The 15,413-nt window shown below is 39.2% G+C and overlaps 2 protein-coding genes and 1 long non-coding RNA gene across 10 annotated transcripts in view; 2 read left to right on the forward strand and 1 right to left on the reverse strand.

Moving 5' to 3' along the window:
* The window catches only part of LOC113095727 (EH domain-binding protein 1-like), a 118,975-nt gene extending 112,064 nt beyond the window's left edge, over nt 1-6,911 (forward strand). For all 7 annotated transcript variants that reach the window (XM_026261070.1, XM_026261071.1, XM_026261074.1 and 4 more), the window contains 2 exons: nt 5,334-5,448; nt 5,806-6,911. In XM_026261070.1, coding sequence (XP_026116855.1) covers nt 5,334-5,448; nt 5,806-5,896 — 206 coding nt within the window. In that variant the 3' untranslated portion in view covers nt 5,897-6,911. The remainder of the gene's footprint in view (nt 1-5,333; nt 5,449-5,805) is intronic.
* LOC113095730 (uncharacterized) lies at nt 2,561-10,256 on the reverse strand. Its single transcript, XR_003288407.1, has 2 exons — nt 8,300-10,256; nt 2,561-3,655 (listed from the first exon to the last, which is right to left on the reverse strand). It is a non-coding gene; the product is annotated as an uncharacterized LOC113095730 (long non-coding RNA).
* A 247-nt stretch (nt 10,257-10,503) lies between these two features.
* LOC113095728 (homeobox protein OTX1 B-like) overlaps nt 10,504-15,413 on the forward strand; it is a 5,459-nt gene continuing 549 nt past the window's right edge. The window contains exons 1-4 of one of the 2 annotated variants that reach the window (XM_026261078.1): nt 10,504-10,829; nt 12,499-12,690; nt 13,127-13,278; nt 14,257-15,413. The exon at nt 14,257-15,413 is cut by the window's right edge and continues 549 nt beyond it. In XM_026261078.1, coding sequence (XP_026116863.1) covers nt 12,594-12,690; nt 13,127-13,278; nt 14,257-14,976 — 969 coding nt within the window. In that variant the 5' untranslated portion in view covers nt 10,504-10,829; nt 12,499-12,593 and the 3' untranslated portion in view covers nt 14,977-15,413. Of the gene's footprint in view, nt 10,830-11,214; nt 11,490-12,498; nt 12,691-13,126; nt 13,279-14,256 lie in introns of those variants that run through there. The other variant, XM_026261079.1, reaches the window with a different exon arrangement.

The raw sequence follows: 15,413 nt of genomic DNA on the forward strand, positions 1-15,413 counted from the left end.
GGCAAAGATCCTCTCCTGCTTAATTAAACCTGCTCTTTGACACCTCAGACGAGGCTCCACCCACCTTGCCATGATTTGATAGCACTGCCCATTGTTATAGCTCCCTTTATTAATGTAGATCTTACAAATCCACCCTTGGATTGGACACAATATATATGATTTACTTTCAAAACCGCAAGTATTACAGTCAAAAGTGCAGATGTCACTTCCACGTCAATATTAAATCTCTGTGATGCGCCTCGGGGTGTCAAAGAATGCACTAGTATTTATAAGCTTTTTGAGTATGTGTTATACAGACAGGTAAGGAAAGTAAAAAATAAAGCCTTTTGTGCGGTATCAAAGTTGTCTGGTTAAGTTTAATCCCTTTGACTGTGTCCTCTTTCACAAAATGAACCTTTTACAATCAATGCAAATTGATTTTCCAATTCGATGGTGACCCTCTCACCCCTTGGCTAGCCATGGTAATTTCTTTCTGCACCTGATAAGCTAGCTGATCCATCATAAATCAATTCTAATTAGTTCGGAGAGGTTGACAGTGGACATGAATAGCCAAGCAGAGAGCAGAGCTCCCCGTATTGTGATGCTGCCATTCGCCACACGATTTCTCACCTCCAGGGCTTCACCGTGGCAGATCAACATGGTTCATCTCAATATTTTGACATGCTTCTGTCTTGTTTTCTGAAAGATTGCTGTGAGCCCCCATGATACTAAACATCAAATGCTGATCCCGATAACAAGAATTTAAGCTAATAACATTCAGATGTTGAAGTGCCTCAGCCTTGTGTCCACTTATCAGCGAACATGGAGTGAGTTCCAAATATTGGTCTGGATGTACAAGGGTGACGGGGTCTGTACACAGCAGAGGTAATTCAGTCCCTGCCGCTTGTAACAACCCTATCAGTTCACACACTGCTACCTGTTGAATTATCACTCGCAGTTATTTTTTTTCCTCTCTCTATCTCCCATGAGGCTCAGCACTTGGCATTCAGAGTCAGGGTGTTTCTGAAGCGAGTCAGAGATAGTTCTGAGCTGCTGGTGAGGAGGTTTGTGCATCAGTTTCTTATTTGGAGCCCCAACGGGCTCTCACGCCCAGCCAATGCAGACAGGTAATTGCTGATTTGCTTGGTCAGCTGATGACATTGGAAGTGTAGCAGCTGAGACGTTCACACAGCGCGCACACACACTCTTTCTCTCATATCAGTGCACACTCTTTTGCTGATAGATAAAAATACTCACCCTCCTCGACCCCACGACTGTGCAGAAGAGAGTATACAAGTCACTGTGACCTGGAGATGAGTAACATTGAAGCCTCGTATAGATGTCATGGAGAGGTTTGAGGAACATTTAAAGCATTTTACATATCTTTTTTTTTTTATATAAAATGTCAACAGCTATTTGATTTCTCCATTCTAAGTGTACTAAATGTTTTGTTTTCATGATGACTGCTTAAATAAGTAGATGTTTTAAATTGGAGATGTTTTAAATTTACATTTGAGTATAAAGTACAATTAAAAGGAGTGCATAATAACACATTTTAACTAGAAAGGCAAAGTTTATCAAGACAAACTTAAATTTTTAGTTCAGCAAAGCCTTATTTTAATTTATTTTTAAGGTTTAATTGATTGACTGATTGATTAATTATCCCTTCCCTGACTAGCATGGTGTATGGAACAACCTTTGGCAGTTAAATAAACATTAATACTGTAGATATCATTACATTGCCTGTTGCATTACACACTATTAGATCTGAAGCCCATGGACACCAGAAAGGGAAAGAAAATATTTTCGAAATTATAAAGGCAGGTTAAAAAGACAGGAAGGATTCGGTTAAAGTTGTAGAGCAGACAGGGTGAGTGTTAATGTCAGCTAAACGATAACCCCTTCAGTCTGTGCTCCGCTGTGGGGAGGCAAAGAAAAGTGGCGAGGCCTTCCACAATATGCCATGACTCCTATTTCTCTGCTTCTAAATTGATCCTTTTTGCCCTTTTTATCTGCCTGCCATGCACACACGCTTTCTCTCAAATTCGTCTTTTTTCCCCCCTCCCCTCTCCCTATTTCTTTCTTTCCTCAAATGCGGTGCACTCCGGGGCGTTATATTTGAAAGTGGACGTTCTTTTTTGCGGAGGGATTTCTGCATAGGTCCCCCAGTTTTGTTGTTACGGTTTTATATGATAAGCTTTTTTATATGTTTAAAATCAATATGTAATCCTGTGCAAGGGCTTATCCTCCTACAACCCCATTTGTAAATCTATTTGAGCTTTGTTACATGTCTGGGCTGCCGTATTCCTCAGATTGATTGGGTGCAGTGTGAGAATCCTATCAAATGGCCGGCTTTGATGATGTTGCAAACTCTTTCAAGATTGCTAGTTGACTGGAACTGGAGATAAGGCGAGACGACACTTTCTCATTCTGCACTATTCACTGAAATCTGTATTCATTTCCATTTAGCTGTCGCTTTCTGCATTTGACTTTCAATGTATATTACTGCACCTAATAGATGATTGTATTTGTGTAGCTGGCTGTGTTTGCTGCATTTAGAAATGACACCAGAATATTTTTATTTATTTTTAGTATTTTTAGATTTATTTATTAAATGGTTTACAGATTGTTTTTTCTCAGCATTTTAACTTTGCTTAATTGAATTTTTCCCTATTTCTCAAAAACCAAATTAGTTACATCACTTATATGCATGCACAAAAACACAAGATGCAGATTAGTTATTCAAACATTTAGACAAAGACATTGTGTATTTGGTTTGTTTTTGATAGTCACTTTATTTGTATCTGATATAACAGATGGGAGATGTGGTTTGGGAATAGCGTGGTAAGAATCCAGAGACCGTTGTCCCGTCATCCTCCTTGTCATGGTTTTCCATGTTGGTCTTTGTCTCATTCCCAGCTGGCTTCTATCCAGCTCCATCTTATGCCGGAGCTCCCAGCCTGCCCAGTACTCGCCCAAATCTGCTGTAATAAGATCATGCATTATTTCCTGGATTCCTCCAACACTACTTACTTTCTCTTACTTCCTCCGAAAAAAGTTCTAACTAAAAAAAAAAACTCCACACTGTCCAAAAGTTTGCTTCACGTTTCCATACACTAAAGCGAGCAGAACATGCATGTAAAGTTTGTGTTTAGTGATATTTCAGCAGAACTCTCAGAAGAAGCTCTGCCGAGCAGGTTGCACTCTTGAATAAATTTTGCTGTGGAGGAGGGTCATGGGGATTTGAACCAGCGCATTCTTCTGTGGGTTGTGAGTGCTCACATGGTTACCATTGGTGTGCATTGTTAGGGTTATCTGAATAAGCACCAACCATGTGAGTTTTAACGTGATTGCCCAGGGCAATGAGAGAGAGAGAAAGAGGGGAGTAATCCAAAAAGGATTGACCCCCCCCCCCCCCCACAACCACCACCATCTCTAAACAGCCTTCATCCATCGCTTCTTTGAGGAAAATAGAGAAGAAGGAGGCAGCAGCAACTTCCGCTAGTTTTTTCTGGCGCGCTCCAATCGCTCGTTTACTCTGCCGTGTCCCTCTGCGTCCATATTCATTGTTTACCTTCTTAATGAGGGGGGCGGTGCCACTCCTGCTTGATTGACAGCTGCATGCGGCCTCTGCCGGAGGTGAAGGGGAGGATCTGTGGCTTTTTGGCTGAGAATGCTAAAGGGAAACAGGAGGAAAAGAGTTGAGGGGCTTTTTTTCTCTCTCTCTACCTCTTAGGGACATGCAGGAAAAGTTTTTGTTGGTCGTAGCCTACCCTCCAGGCAGGTCTTTAAAGTAGGCATTGTCGTTTTTGACGGAGGGGTAGCAGAAACGACAGATCGAATTAAAAGGAGAGTTGTGAAAGACAGAGAACGTATGGAGAGCGATGCAGGATAAACAGTCTGGCCTGTAGGATGTTAAATGCGGTCAGCACTGTGGGCATGCAGGAAACGACCGGCCTGTGTTGCGTTGCTAGTATAACAGAACATTTAATTTCATATTTGTTCGTTTTTCACTAAATTGCTTCCAAATTCTGCCTTTTTCGTTTCCCTTCCTGCAGCTTTCTGCAAATTTGTTAAAGCTGAGACAAATCCTTTCAAATATTTAGCATTAGCCTCTCTGAACACCAAAGACTTTCATTCAGCTCCTGGGGGCCAAATAACTTTCAAATATTGGAACTGTGTTCATTTTGTCAATGTGCTGTACTTCAAAGGCAAAGAGGTTAAACGAGAGCAAGGAGCAGGCCTTTTAGAACCAACGACACTCTCAGCACCACACTGCCACAGAAGTATTTAATCTTAATGAAATACGCTTATTTTAGGGATAGACTTTTCAGAAGGTCGAATGGGCATTTCTGGCCAAAATTAGTTTCCCTAAAACAAGAGAAGCTGATTTTGTGTGTTTTGTGAGTCTATGTGCATGAGGGAATGCTAGTAAAGCAGTGTAAAGACACTAGTACAGTCTTTTCTTACATTGGGCTGAAGAATAGGTCCGGTAAGATAACTTCCTCTTGGCTGTGAGCGGGGCCCTAATCTGCACTGGTATCAGTAAGGCCTGATCTCGTCTGCCTGGCTGATATTTCAGACCCGTTGTTGGCAGGACAGGAGCAGGTTACCTCACAGAGACTTTCGCTATAGTCACATACCTTTTAAACTTTGGATTTATGTCATTTGGATTTATGAAACCACATATGGACTTATGGAGTCACATATGGAGTCATTTTTTCCAGATAATGGAGCTTTGATTAAGTGAAAAAAAAAAATCAGATTTCTGTTGTATTTGTATGTGATTCAATCTTAGAAATGGCATCAGCGTGTCTCTTCGGAGGCATCTGAAAGCAGTTAGTGTACTGTCCTCGCATTCACTCGTGTTATTAGATACTTTCTGTGTGAATTCCACCATGTAGCTGCTCTTCATACATACGCAGATTACGCACCCGTGGGTGCCCTGGTGCAACATCACAATAACTCAACAACATTACGGGGCTATATTTTCTTTTTCTGAATATTTGATCCTGGGATTGTGATGTCTTAGTCGCTAAGCCAGGATATGATGTCTGTCTTTAAAGGGATACTTCAACCAACAATGACAATTCTATCATCATTTCCTCACCCTCATGCCATTCCAAAGTTGTATGACTTTTTTTTCTGGAACACAAAATACGATATTTTGAAATTCAACGTGTTTCATTGGATGGATGCAAAAAAACAACTGATAAAATTTCATATATTTCGGATACTTATGCTGGTTTGGAATGATATGAGGGTGAATAAATGATGAAAGAACTGTCATTTTCGGATCATCTATTCCCTTATGTCTTGTTTCCTGGATTCCATGTTTCCTTTCCATCTTCCAGACTGGCAGAAGACGGAGGCGCAAAAACGCAGAGAACAGCTGTTGCTGGATGAGCTGGTCATACTGGTCAACAAACGTGACGCACTGGTTCGAGACCTAGATGCCCAGGAGAAAGAGTAAGTCCTCCTGTCCCAAGGCATTGTGGGATTGTCAGAGCCAAGATTAATCCTCCAGGCCCTATAGTGTGGTTCAGAGAGGGTTTTAAAGGCCAAAGTTTGCAGACACCCACGTTCTCTTTGCCACCAAGCATGTTAAGGTGGTATGTGTGTGGGGGGGGTGAGTCAGGCAGAGAGGCCTTGTGAATATTTCAAGAGCCAAACTGACTCTGTGACGCTGTTCAGACACAGTACACGTCATAGGTGATGGAGGTGCTGGTGGCATTCTCCTGTGTCCGTGTCCATGACCTTTGATCCTGTGTGTCCTGTGTGTGTGTGTGTGTGTGTGTGTGTGTGTGTGTGTGTGTGTGTCGGCAGGGCTGAGGAAGAAGACGAACACCTGGAGAGAACCCTGGAACAGAACAAAGGCAAGATGGCAAAGAAAGAGGAGAAGTGTGTTCTTCAGTGACGGTCATTTCTCAAGCAAAAAAGGAGCAAGATGACGTGTACACTACAAAGTCTTGAAATGTATTTCGTCAGCATACACTTTATTATTGTTGTTTTAAATCTTCATATGTCGATGTGTTTTTTATCACTAAGGGCTTGAGAACTGCTGAATGCCCTGGGATGCATCCTCTTTTATTAATACCCGAGAGATTTATTATTTCACATATGCAAGTACAAAAACTTTATTATTATTAGTTTTGGTTTGTTGGATTTCACAAACAAGGTACTTAAGGAACTAATATTTGAGGAGGTAAGTTTCTGACTAAATGGTTAAATCCATTATAATTCTTGATTAATCTGAACACTAAAGCATTCAAAGCCTTCTGAATGTGTTTCTCTTTCTTACTGGAAATTATGACTCAAGGTTTCGGTACAGCATTTAAACTGGGCACATTTTCTGTTTGTGAATAGGATTGGGTTTCAAAATCATATCACATTTCAGTTTTAAAATCTTTCAACATTCTCCTCTAACAAGAACTGAAATGTTTTAATTACTCAACTTTATAAGTGTTGAATATTTGAGAAGGGGGACTCAAATGTTGTTAAAAAATATATTTTGTGTTTTTTGTTTAATAAGTTTACCAAACATTTCACAAACACTTGCTTTAGTGAGAAGAGTGAAATATTGAAAGTGCATATAGAAAAATAAATGGTCATGTTGTACATTTCATTTCAATGATGGAGGCTTAAATCTTGGAGAAGAAAGAAACTTTTTTTTTTTTCAGAAGCAGTCACGATTAGTGTAATTTATTACTGTTTGCTTTTATTACTGATTAAGACGTTTTTAAAGTAACCATCTTCACAATCCTGTACATTTGCTTAAGGACTTTAATATTTATTGTATAGTTATATAGGGAGGCTTTTCTTGTCCGCATATTTACGTTTCAGGTCTTTATTGTATGAGCATCACCGGTTTATTTATTCCACTGTAATATAAATATCACTGTTCAATAAAATCCAAATGTTTCATACTCAGATCAAACAGCAGTTCGTGTGGATTTGGGTGTTGCTGAAGGATTTGGCCTTGTTTTTTCTATAGAAAATAGTCATCTTTATTTAGCTGGTAGTGAATAAACTTCGAATATAATTTTTAAAATGCAATTATTTCATTCTGTCTTATGCAATTCAGTTTTTATTTAAATAGTTGTAATAATTTTCTGTATTACATAAATTACCCTATTATTTTTGGTCTACTGGTTTAATAATCACTTTAATCGATGTTTTCCCTCAACTTCTGACTCTACTGACGTTTCAGACAATCGTTTCGTTTAATAAAACTTTATGGAGTCGCACTTTGACTAAACACAACGAACGTTCTTTTTTTTTTTTCAATTAAAAAATCCATTTACAGGCGCTCAAGTGGGACTGTGAAAATCCCTCTGCGTTTTACGGTTCTTTCGAAATGAATGTTTGCGTTTTGTTTTGTTTGAGGTCGTTCCTTAGAGGGAGATTAAGGCAGAATCACTCTGTCCAGAGCATCTGTTTACCCTCAGACACTTCACTCTCAGCCAAACAGCCATCACCGCAGCCTCGCATACTCCGTTTAACGAGCAAAATAAGTTCTGACAGCTGACGTCCTCCCTTAGTGCTTCTTTCTTTCTAATGCTATCACATTAATTTGCTAATGGTTGGGTCCAACTGTACCTCCGTTTGTTTTTGTTTTTATTATTTTGCATTTATCACAGATGACCGTAATCTTCTGAATAGTAGACTCTTATTGCACTCACAAACCATTACACGGCTGCAGTAAGGACGTTTGTTTGTTGCCTTTACTAATCGGAAAGTTTGAGCCTGCGAGTCGTTTGAAACGCATGTCATAATTGCATGCATTAGATCTGCGGTGGGCTCCGTGTAATCCCGATGAGACGGCAGCGTGGTCTTCATATCTAAATGACCGCTTTGAACTGTTTTGCTGTTCCATTCAGATGCCTCATTTAATACAAGATGTGTTTTTATACATCTGATTTGTCACAGAAAAACGTGAGATGGAATATTATTATTATTATTATATATTTTGAAAACGATAACTGTTTTTTATTGCACTTTTTATGAGTAGCATATCTGTTCAAAGCGCTTAATTATTTTTTTTTTTCTAAAAATACAATTAATAAATATTTAATTTCATTATGAAATATGTCATGTAGGCTATTTGGGCTTTCTTACATTATATTAGAACTCATTTAATGTTATGTTTCAGCTACGGAACTATAAGAAAGTTTAGAAAGCCTTACATCTGGTATGCATTTCACTAACTCAAACACGTATAAAGATTTTAAAATATATATATAAACACATGATCTGGGTCGTTCTATTTCACACATTTACATGCAGTAGCATTGTTTAAATGCACAATTAATTCCCTTACCTGATCGTTGATCATAGTTTTCAGGCTCAAACCGACAGTATATTTTTATTGGGAACAAAAATATCTTCAAAAGCTTTTAAAATAGATATTCTTATATAAAAAAGGAGCTATGTAGCAAAAAGTAGAGCATCCCAGCGCGAGGACAGATGCGCGCGTCCCAGAGCGCGTTCTGTGGATCCGGGTGCTTTGAAGTCCTCGGCCTGACTTCAGGTGTTCTGCTGTAGGACTTCACGAAGTCCCTCGACCGCCGAAAATCCTTCTCTCGTCCGAAAATACACCGGTGGAATCGGTACCGAGCCTTCTGTACGAGCTTCAGTATCGTATTTTAATGCATCGTCGTTTTAATAAGGACCGACAACATCGCCGACCCACTCCCATCCTGCCGGCTAAAGAAACCAAACTTTTCCCCCTCCTCTTCTCGCCTCCTCTAATCCCGAGATTTACGAGCTCAGCATTTAGAAAATTCGGCTGCAATTTGGGATTAGACAAAATACTCTTATTACAAAAGCTTCTTGCAACCTGATAACTTGATAGCCTACTTGTTCTGGCTTTATCACGGGGTCTCAGCAACATCAGAGCCAAGAGAAAAAAATGGCAAACGGACAAAACGCAGGAATTTTATATATTTCTATTGAATGGATTTAAGGATCACATTTTGTTATTATTATTCGTGTAAATAGTTTCAGAACAGGTGGAATCGGCCTTTCTGGGGGGCCTGGGACCAACACTTGTGCATTAAACAGGCAGTATAAACATTAATATGCGCATTCTGTCACCGTACGCAGTCCTAGGCCTATCCAATAACGTTCTCTTTAGTTTTTTCGCGTCTATTGACGGCTAACAGCGGCATCTCTGTTACTTCCAAGAGCAGGCTACTTTTGTCGATGACTTTGTTGATCTATAGAAGAACGCGTAAAGCCGCCCGGTCTTTGATTGGATGCCCCATATAGTAAAAATGTAATTTCGTTCCTCCGGCGGTCACTTGCTTTGAACATTAGGTCGCTTTCAGCTCAAGCCTCAATTAGAATGAGTTGATTTTGTGAGATCAACAAAAGGACCGAGCCGAGCCTTATTAAGATCTTCTGAGCCTTTCAGAAACAGTTAAGGAAACACCGCGCCCTCCGTGATATTCTGTTACCGTATTTTATTGGCATTTCTTTGGGAAAGTGAGGCTTGAAAGGTGCTTTCTTTAATTCTCTGAGGCTCAGACTCTCTCTGTGTGCTGATTTCGTGTTTTTTTCTGGAAGGGCCGAGTTTTTCTTCACTCCCTTTCACGTTTGCTCTCCGTCTGCCTATTAAACTTTACGGACACTATTCTGAAATGTAATTCTAAGTGGGGATTAGCCACTCATTAATATTCATGAGGCGGGGTTACAATAAAAATGAAAATAGATAAAGTGGATAAATTCACTATTTTTTGCCTCATTTTTACACCGCTTTAAATCGATGGACAACACGAATCGATCGCTTTAGGGAGTCTTAAATTTTGAATCAAGGAACTTTGCGAATTTGCGGTGGAAGTTTTTGCGTGATGTCGGATATTTCAGTAAAGGCCTTGAAGTCCTTTACTGCATAGATTTTGAATAGACGTAGCTTTAATTATAATACACTGTTTTATCCACGTTGATACATTTTGCATTTAGATGAATTAATAAATTAATACTATTTAAATATGGGATAATGTCACTTTTTTTGAAGACGCTTAAATAAAACAGATTTCAAGAGACAAAACATTTATAATTCTAATTAAGCTTTATATTGTTTAGATTTTAAACGACTTCCTGTGTCTGTATCACAATAGTTAAGTATTTCGGTAAAATAATAGGCTATAATTTAAATGGTTTAGGCTTAATATTTTTAAATCTCACACTAGCTATAGCCTACCTTAATTTTAAATAACGACTTTTGTATGTGAACCCAGATCCTAATATTTTCCGTCTTCAATTTTAGGAAATGTTTAATGGTATTGTCTACAATTTTCTCTATATTTTAAGGTCTTCTCGAAATTCTAAAGATGTATTTGTACGATGCATGTTCTTGATGTCTTTAGTCAGCGCGGGGTGGGGCATTAAGGATGTTCAACCCATGGATTGGCTGGTTCAGCTGTCAATCAAGCAGAGACTGAGCGACGATTGGCTGGAGTGGGCGGATCTGCAGGTGTCCTACGCTCTTAGAGAGGCAGGGTTAGGAGAAGGTGATCAATCTCCATCCGTCTACATTAGCAATCATCTTAAACTAGTGACAGACACGAACGAGAAAGCCAAAGCAAATGAGTTTTATGCATTTGGTTTTAAACCCCGGGAACACACTCTGAATAGACTACAACAAGTCGTGCTAAAGGCCAGACACGTGCGTCATATCAATATTGCTGCGTGTCTGCAGCTTTGACGAGAGTTTTAGACGACATTTATTTGGTGAGGTTTCTCGGTCGGTTTGCCTTTCTGAACTCTTGCATTGGTGGATATTTTTTTATCTTCTGGTCAGACTGCAAAGATTCAGGAGAGGAGAAGGACGGAGGGTTCAGGAAAAGGTAAAAACAAATGCGTCTTTTTATTTAGATTTAAAAAAAATAGGCTATATATTTATTTTATTTTATATTTAACGTGTAGCCTAACACTTTCAGAAAACGGAACTAATAAGGCTACAAGGTTGTGTAAAAAAATTCTGTTAATATTGGCAACGTATTCTAGGAGTGTGGAAAAGTTTTTATTAGCCTATTGTTTTTATTAATAATAATTTTATTAGTATTAGCCAGTCATTTTTAAGTTACGCAGTAAAAATTCAAATATTTGTCATAATCGCTTAGAAGTAAATTAATTAATTTCAAAATGAATTAAATAAAAAAAAAAATAAATAAAATAAATAAATCGTGACCCTTCTGTTTGAAACTAACGCGAGTAGTTTTGCAAAGATCAACGCTTCACCGCAGTGTAAACCTGCTCACTTGGAGAGTAATTGGAGAGGCGTGTTTTGATTTTTGTTAATTTATTTTGGTGATGAGGCCAAGAAATGAATGTGTTTCCCCAGAGGTCTAATCTGCATTGTAATTGAGTTAATTTGCACGTAGATGTGTTCTTTCTAACTAGTCATTGCAGAGTAAAGAATAAGCAAGGAATCGATTGGAATACACAGAACTCTAAGCGGTTCGCTTCTCTCAGCACGGGGCCCATCCACATTCATTTCCCCCTAGGTAACCAGTCGTCTCCTAAATTTGGTTAAAAATTGAATGACCAACAAACTAATAGGCCTACAACGCATTAATGAACCCTTTTTTATTTGTGTGTGATAATGATATATATAGGAGTTTAACCATTTTCTACCTGTTCTGAGAGATTTATTTAAAAATAGTTTTGTTGCAAATAATAAATTCGATTATTTCAGTAACATTTTTACACAAAGCTAAATTCAATGTAACCCCGGAGACCATGTTTATTAGACCTGCAAGTTTTGTAAAAAAAAAAAAAAAAAAAAAGAAATGTTATAAGTACTTTGAAACAGAACAGATTTGGGCTTAAATGACCCGACAGACAAGCTCCGCAGAGACGTAACCTGTTTAACATTTTAAATCCGTGCTTTAAAAACAATGTAAATAAAACTTTTGCTAAATATTTTATATGCATGTCTTTATTTATATATATCCTATAATATGAAATGTCAATGGAGAATATTCTAACTTTGAAATGCATCTTAAAAATAGACAGTTATAGGCATGCACAATTATATAAATATTTAGGAACGCAATTATAATTCGCTTAAGGCATGCTGGTATGCAGTTTTCACCATAATGCCATTATTATTATTATTAGAACATTTACGTTTACATTTATGCACTTAGCACACGCTTTTATCCAAAGTGCAATCAGGCTATAGCCTACAGTAGACTATGTAGCTATCCGTATAAAGAAAAATAAGATTGGTTGTCTATTATAATTATTAGGCTACATTAGGCTATTATCGAAAAAGGTTATACCAGAGAAATTCTTAAAGTTAATTTAAACCAATCAACTTGGTTGTCTATTGCTTATTTATACTTTCAATATTTCAGGGAACTGCATTATCTAAACTTTTTTTTTTATTATTATCGACAAATGGTTCCTGTCGACTCGTATTTAATTTGCTTAGCATTTTCCTACTTTCTTTTCCTGTGGTTACGCATATCAGCTGTTAATATTATTTGTGTTATTGCAATCTAATTTCAGTAACTTTAAATTGGGTCCGTCCTTTCGTCAAACTGCAACATCGGGGGAAATCGAACTATTGGCAAGATCTGGGGGGACCCGTGACTGCCTCTAGCATGATGTCATACCTCAAACAGCCCCCCTACGCCATGAACGGCCTGGGGCTGAGCGGTGCAGCCATGGACCTACTGCACCCGTCCGTCGGATACCCAGGTAAGGCTACACGTCTTACGTGCATTATAAACTAGGCCCATTTAACACCGCTTTATACGTGTGTGTTGCTATTGAATTTTTTTTGATAAATGTATTAAACGTTTCAGGTACTTCAGTTAAGGGGTAAAATTAAAAAAAAAATCTTAACTTGCTGGGCCTTACATGCTTTTTGCATCGTCGTTGCAACGTTTTTTTTTTTTGTAAAGATAATCCACAAAACATCTGTAAATTATCCCGCTATAATTTTTAAACCGCTTTGAGGTCAAATAAATAAATGAACTAAATAATAACAGCCTTGTAATAATTTCCGAAAATAGAACCCTAATATTCCGAAGCTATTTCACATCTAAGCAGACATTTCTATTATTCCTATAGAGCGTTGGATAATATTGCTATTGTGTGTACACTTGACACTTTTTCTTGATGTTATTTGCAGCAACACCCAGAAAGCAGCGGCGGGAAAGAACGACATTTACGCGCTCACAGCTTGACATTCTCGAAGCGCTTTTTGCCAAAACTCGTTACCCGGACATTTTTATGAGAGAAGAGGTAGCGCTGAAGATCAACCTTCCCGAGTCCAGAGTTCAGGTACATGTGACCACTGAATGTTTGAGAGAGAGAAAGACTTTCTCTCTCTCTCTCTCTCTCTAAAAAAACTATTTAGTCTAAAAGTGTGACAACTTTCCAAAAACGTACGTTATTATCCGTTATGCTCCGCTGCTCCCCCTACTGATTTTCGCAAAAGTTCGTAGTAGTATGTTAAAAACATGCATAAGAATCTATAATCATAATTGCAACAATTGTAAATAATTGTTGCAATTATTATAACTCCTAGGTGTTTTTAACATTTTGTTACCCTACTTATAGAGCCATTACATAGCATTAAATGCCAGGAAATTTCTACTTTTTTTTTTCTTGTTTAAATTATGCATCATGACAGAATTTAATAATAATTTGTACTCTACAAACCAAAAGGGTGCATTTGTTTGTGCATACTCTGATTTAACTGAAGAAATGTGGCTAATTAATGGTAGCCTACTGTACAGGATGATCACTGTGATTGATTAAAAGGCTCACTGAAGTTGATTATGCTTTTTTCTTAAGTGATCTAAGGCCTAAAGGAGCAACCCTCTGTCAATTTCCCAAGCAATTTTATTTGCTCTTAATAAGCACATGAAACCAAACGCTTTACACAGTCAGACCCTCCTTCCACTATTGAATTACCATCTCTGCTGAGAAACTCAATAGGCTGCTATCACCCAGCCATCTACAAGCACTGAAATTAGATAGCAGAAAGCCCCTGCATGCAAATTAAAGCCAGGAACTGGTAATAACTAGCTATTTTCCACTCTGATATTGCACAATGGCTCTCCAACATGTCCTTCAGACATGCACGGAAGGTCTCCATAATCATTTAATGGAGCTTTCTGCATGCATGTTTGTGTATCAGGTATAATGGACTGTGCTATCGTATTTTCATGCCTCTGTTTTTTTTTTTAAAGGTGTTGTTCAACCAGAATTTCAAAGCATGTTTTTAAGTGTTTGTTTCCTCTCTCTGTCCTGCAGGTGTGGTTTAAGAATCGTCGTGCTAAATGTCGACAGCAGCAGCAGAGTGGCAGCAGCACTAAAGCTCGGCCCGTGAAGAAGAAATCCTCACCCACCCGGGAGAGCACGGGTTCAGAGAGCAGCGGCCAGTTCACCCCTCCTGCCGTCTCCAGCGCTGGCTCTTCCTCCTCCTCTTCCTCAGCCAATAACACAGGCATCACTAGCACCTCTACCTCTATCAGTACTGTCTCATCAATCTGGAGCCCTGCCATTTCTCCTGGCTCCGCACCCCCGTCTGTCTCTCTGCCAGAGCCCGTCGCTCCCTCAAACGCCTCCTGCATGCAGCGCTCTGTCTCAGGCACGCCCAGCTCCTCCTACCCCATGCCCTACAACCAGACCACCGGCTACAGCCAGGGCTACCCGACTCCTTCCAGTTCTTACTTCAGCGGAGTGGACTGTGGCTCCTATCTGGCCCCCATGCACTCTCACCACCACCCTCATCAGCTCAGCCCCATGACAGCGTCGTCCATGCCCACGCACCCCCACCACCACATCAGTCAGTCCTCAGGACATCACCACCACCATCATCACCAGGCCTACAGTGGCACTGGCCTGGCCTTCAATTCTTCTGACTGCCTGGATTACAAGGAGCAAACGGCCTCCTCCTGGAAGCTCAACTTCAACACTACAGACTGTTTGGACTACAAAGACCAAGCCTCCTGGAGGTTCCAAGTCTTGTGATCTGATTATTTATTTTTTTAATGCCCTCCATTTTCACCATCTCTCTGTTTTAATAGTGTGCTGAGTTTAAGGGGGAAAACATATGGACTTCCAGATTTGAACAAAATAGTTAGTTGTTTATTTAGAGAAAAGAAAGGGGCAAAACGGCAACGTTTTGGAGGGAAATTAAAGTTATTTTCCCTTTCTTTCTTTTTTTCGTCCCTGAAGAGACTTAAATAGATCTACTCGACGAGCCAGAGTTCTTGTTCTGAAGTTCTCATGCCTGATCTGGATTACCGTTTTTCTTCACGGGACACTGAGCGCTCAGCGACCGCTTTACCTCCACCTCTCAAACCCTGTACAGCTGTTTCGTTTTCTAAATATGGTTATTTTTTAGGATGACAGATTCTAGTCAGCTTAACGGAGCTGAATTGTGTACATATGTATTTGGGTCAGTT

Source organism: Carassius auratus, unplaced genomic scaffold (assembly GCF_003368295.1).
Source record: "Carassius auratus strain Wakin unplaced genomic scaffold, ASM336829v1 scaf_tig00215779, whole genome shotgun sequence".
NCBI lineage: Eukaryota > Metazoa > Chordata > Actinopteri > Cypriniformes > Cyprinidae > Carassius > Carassius auratus.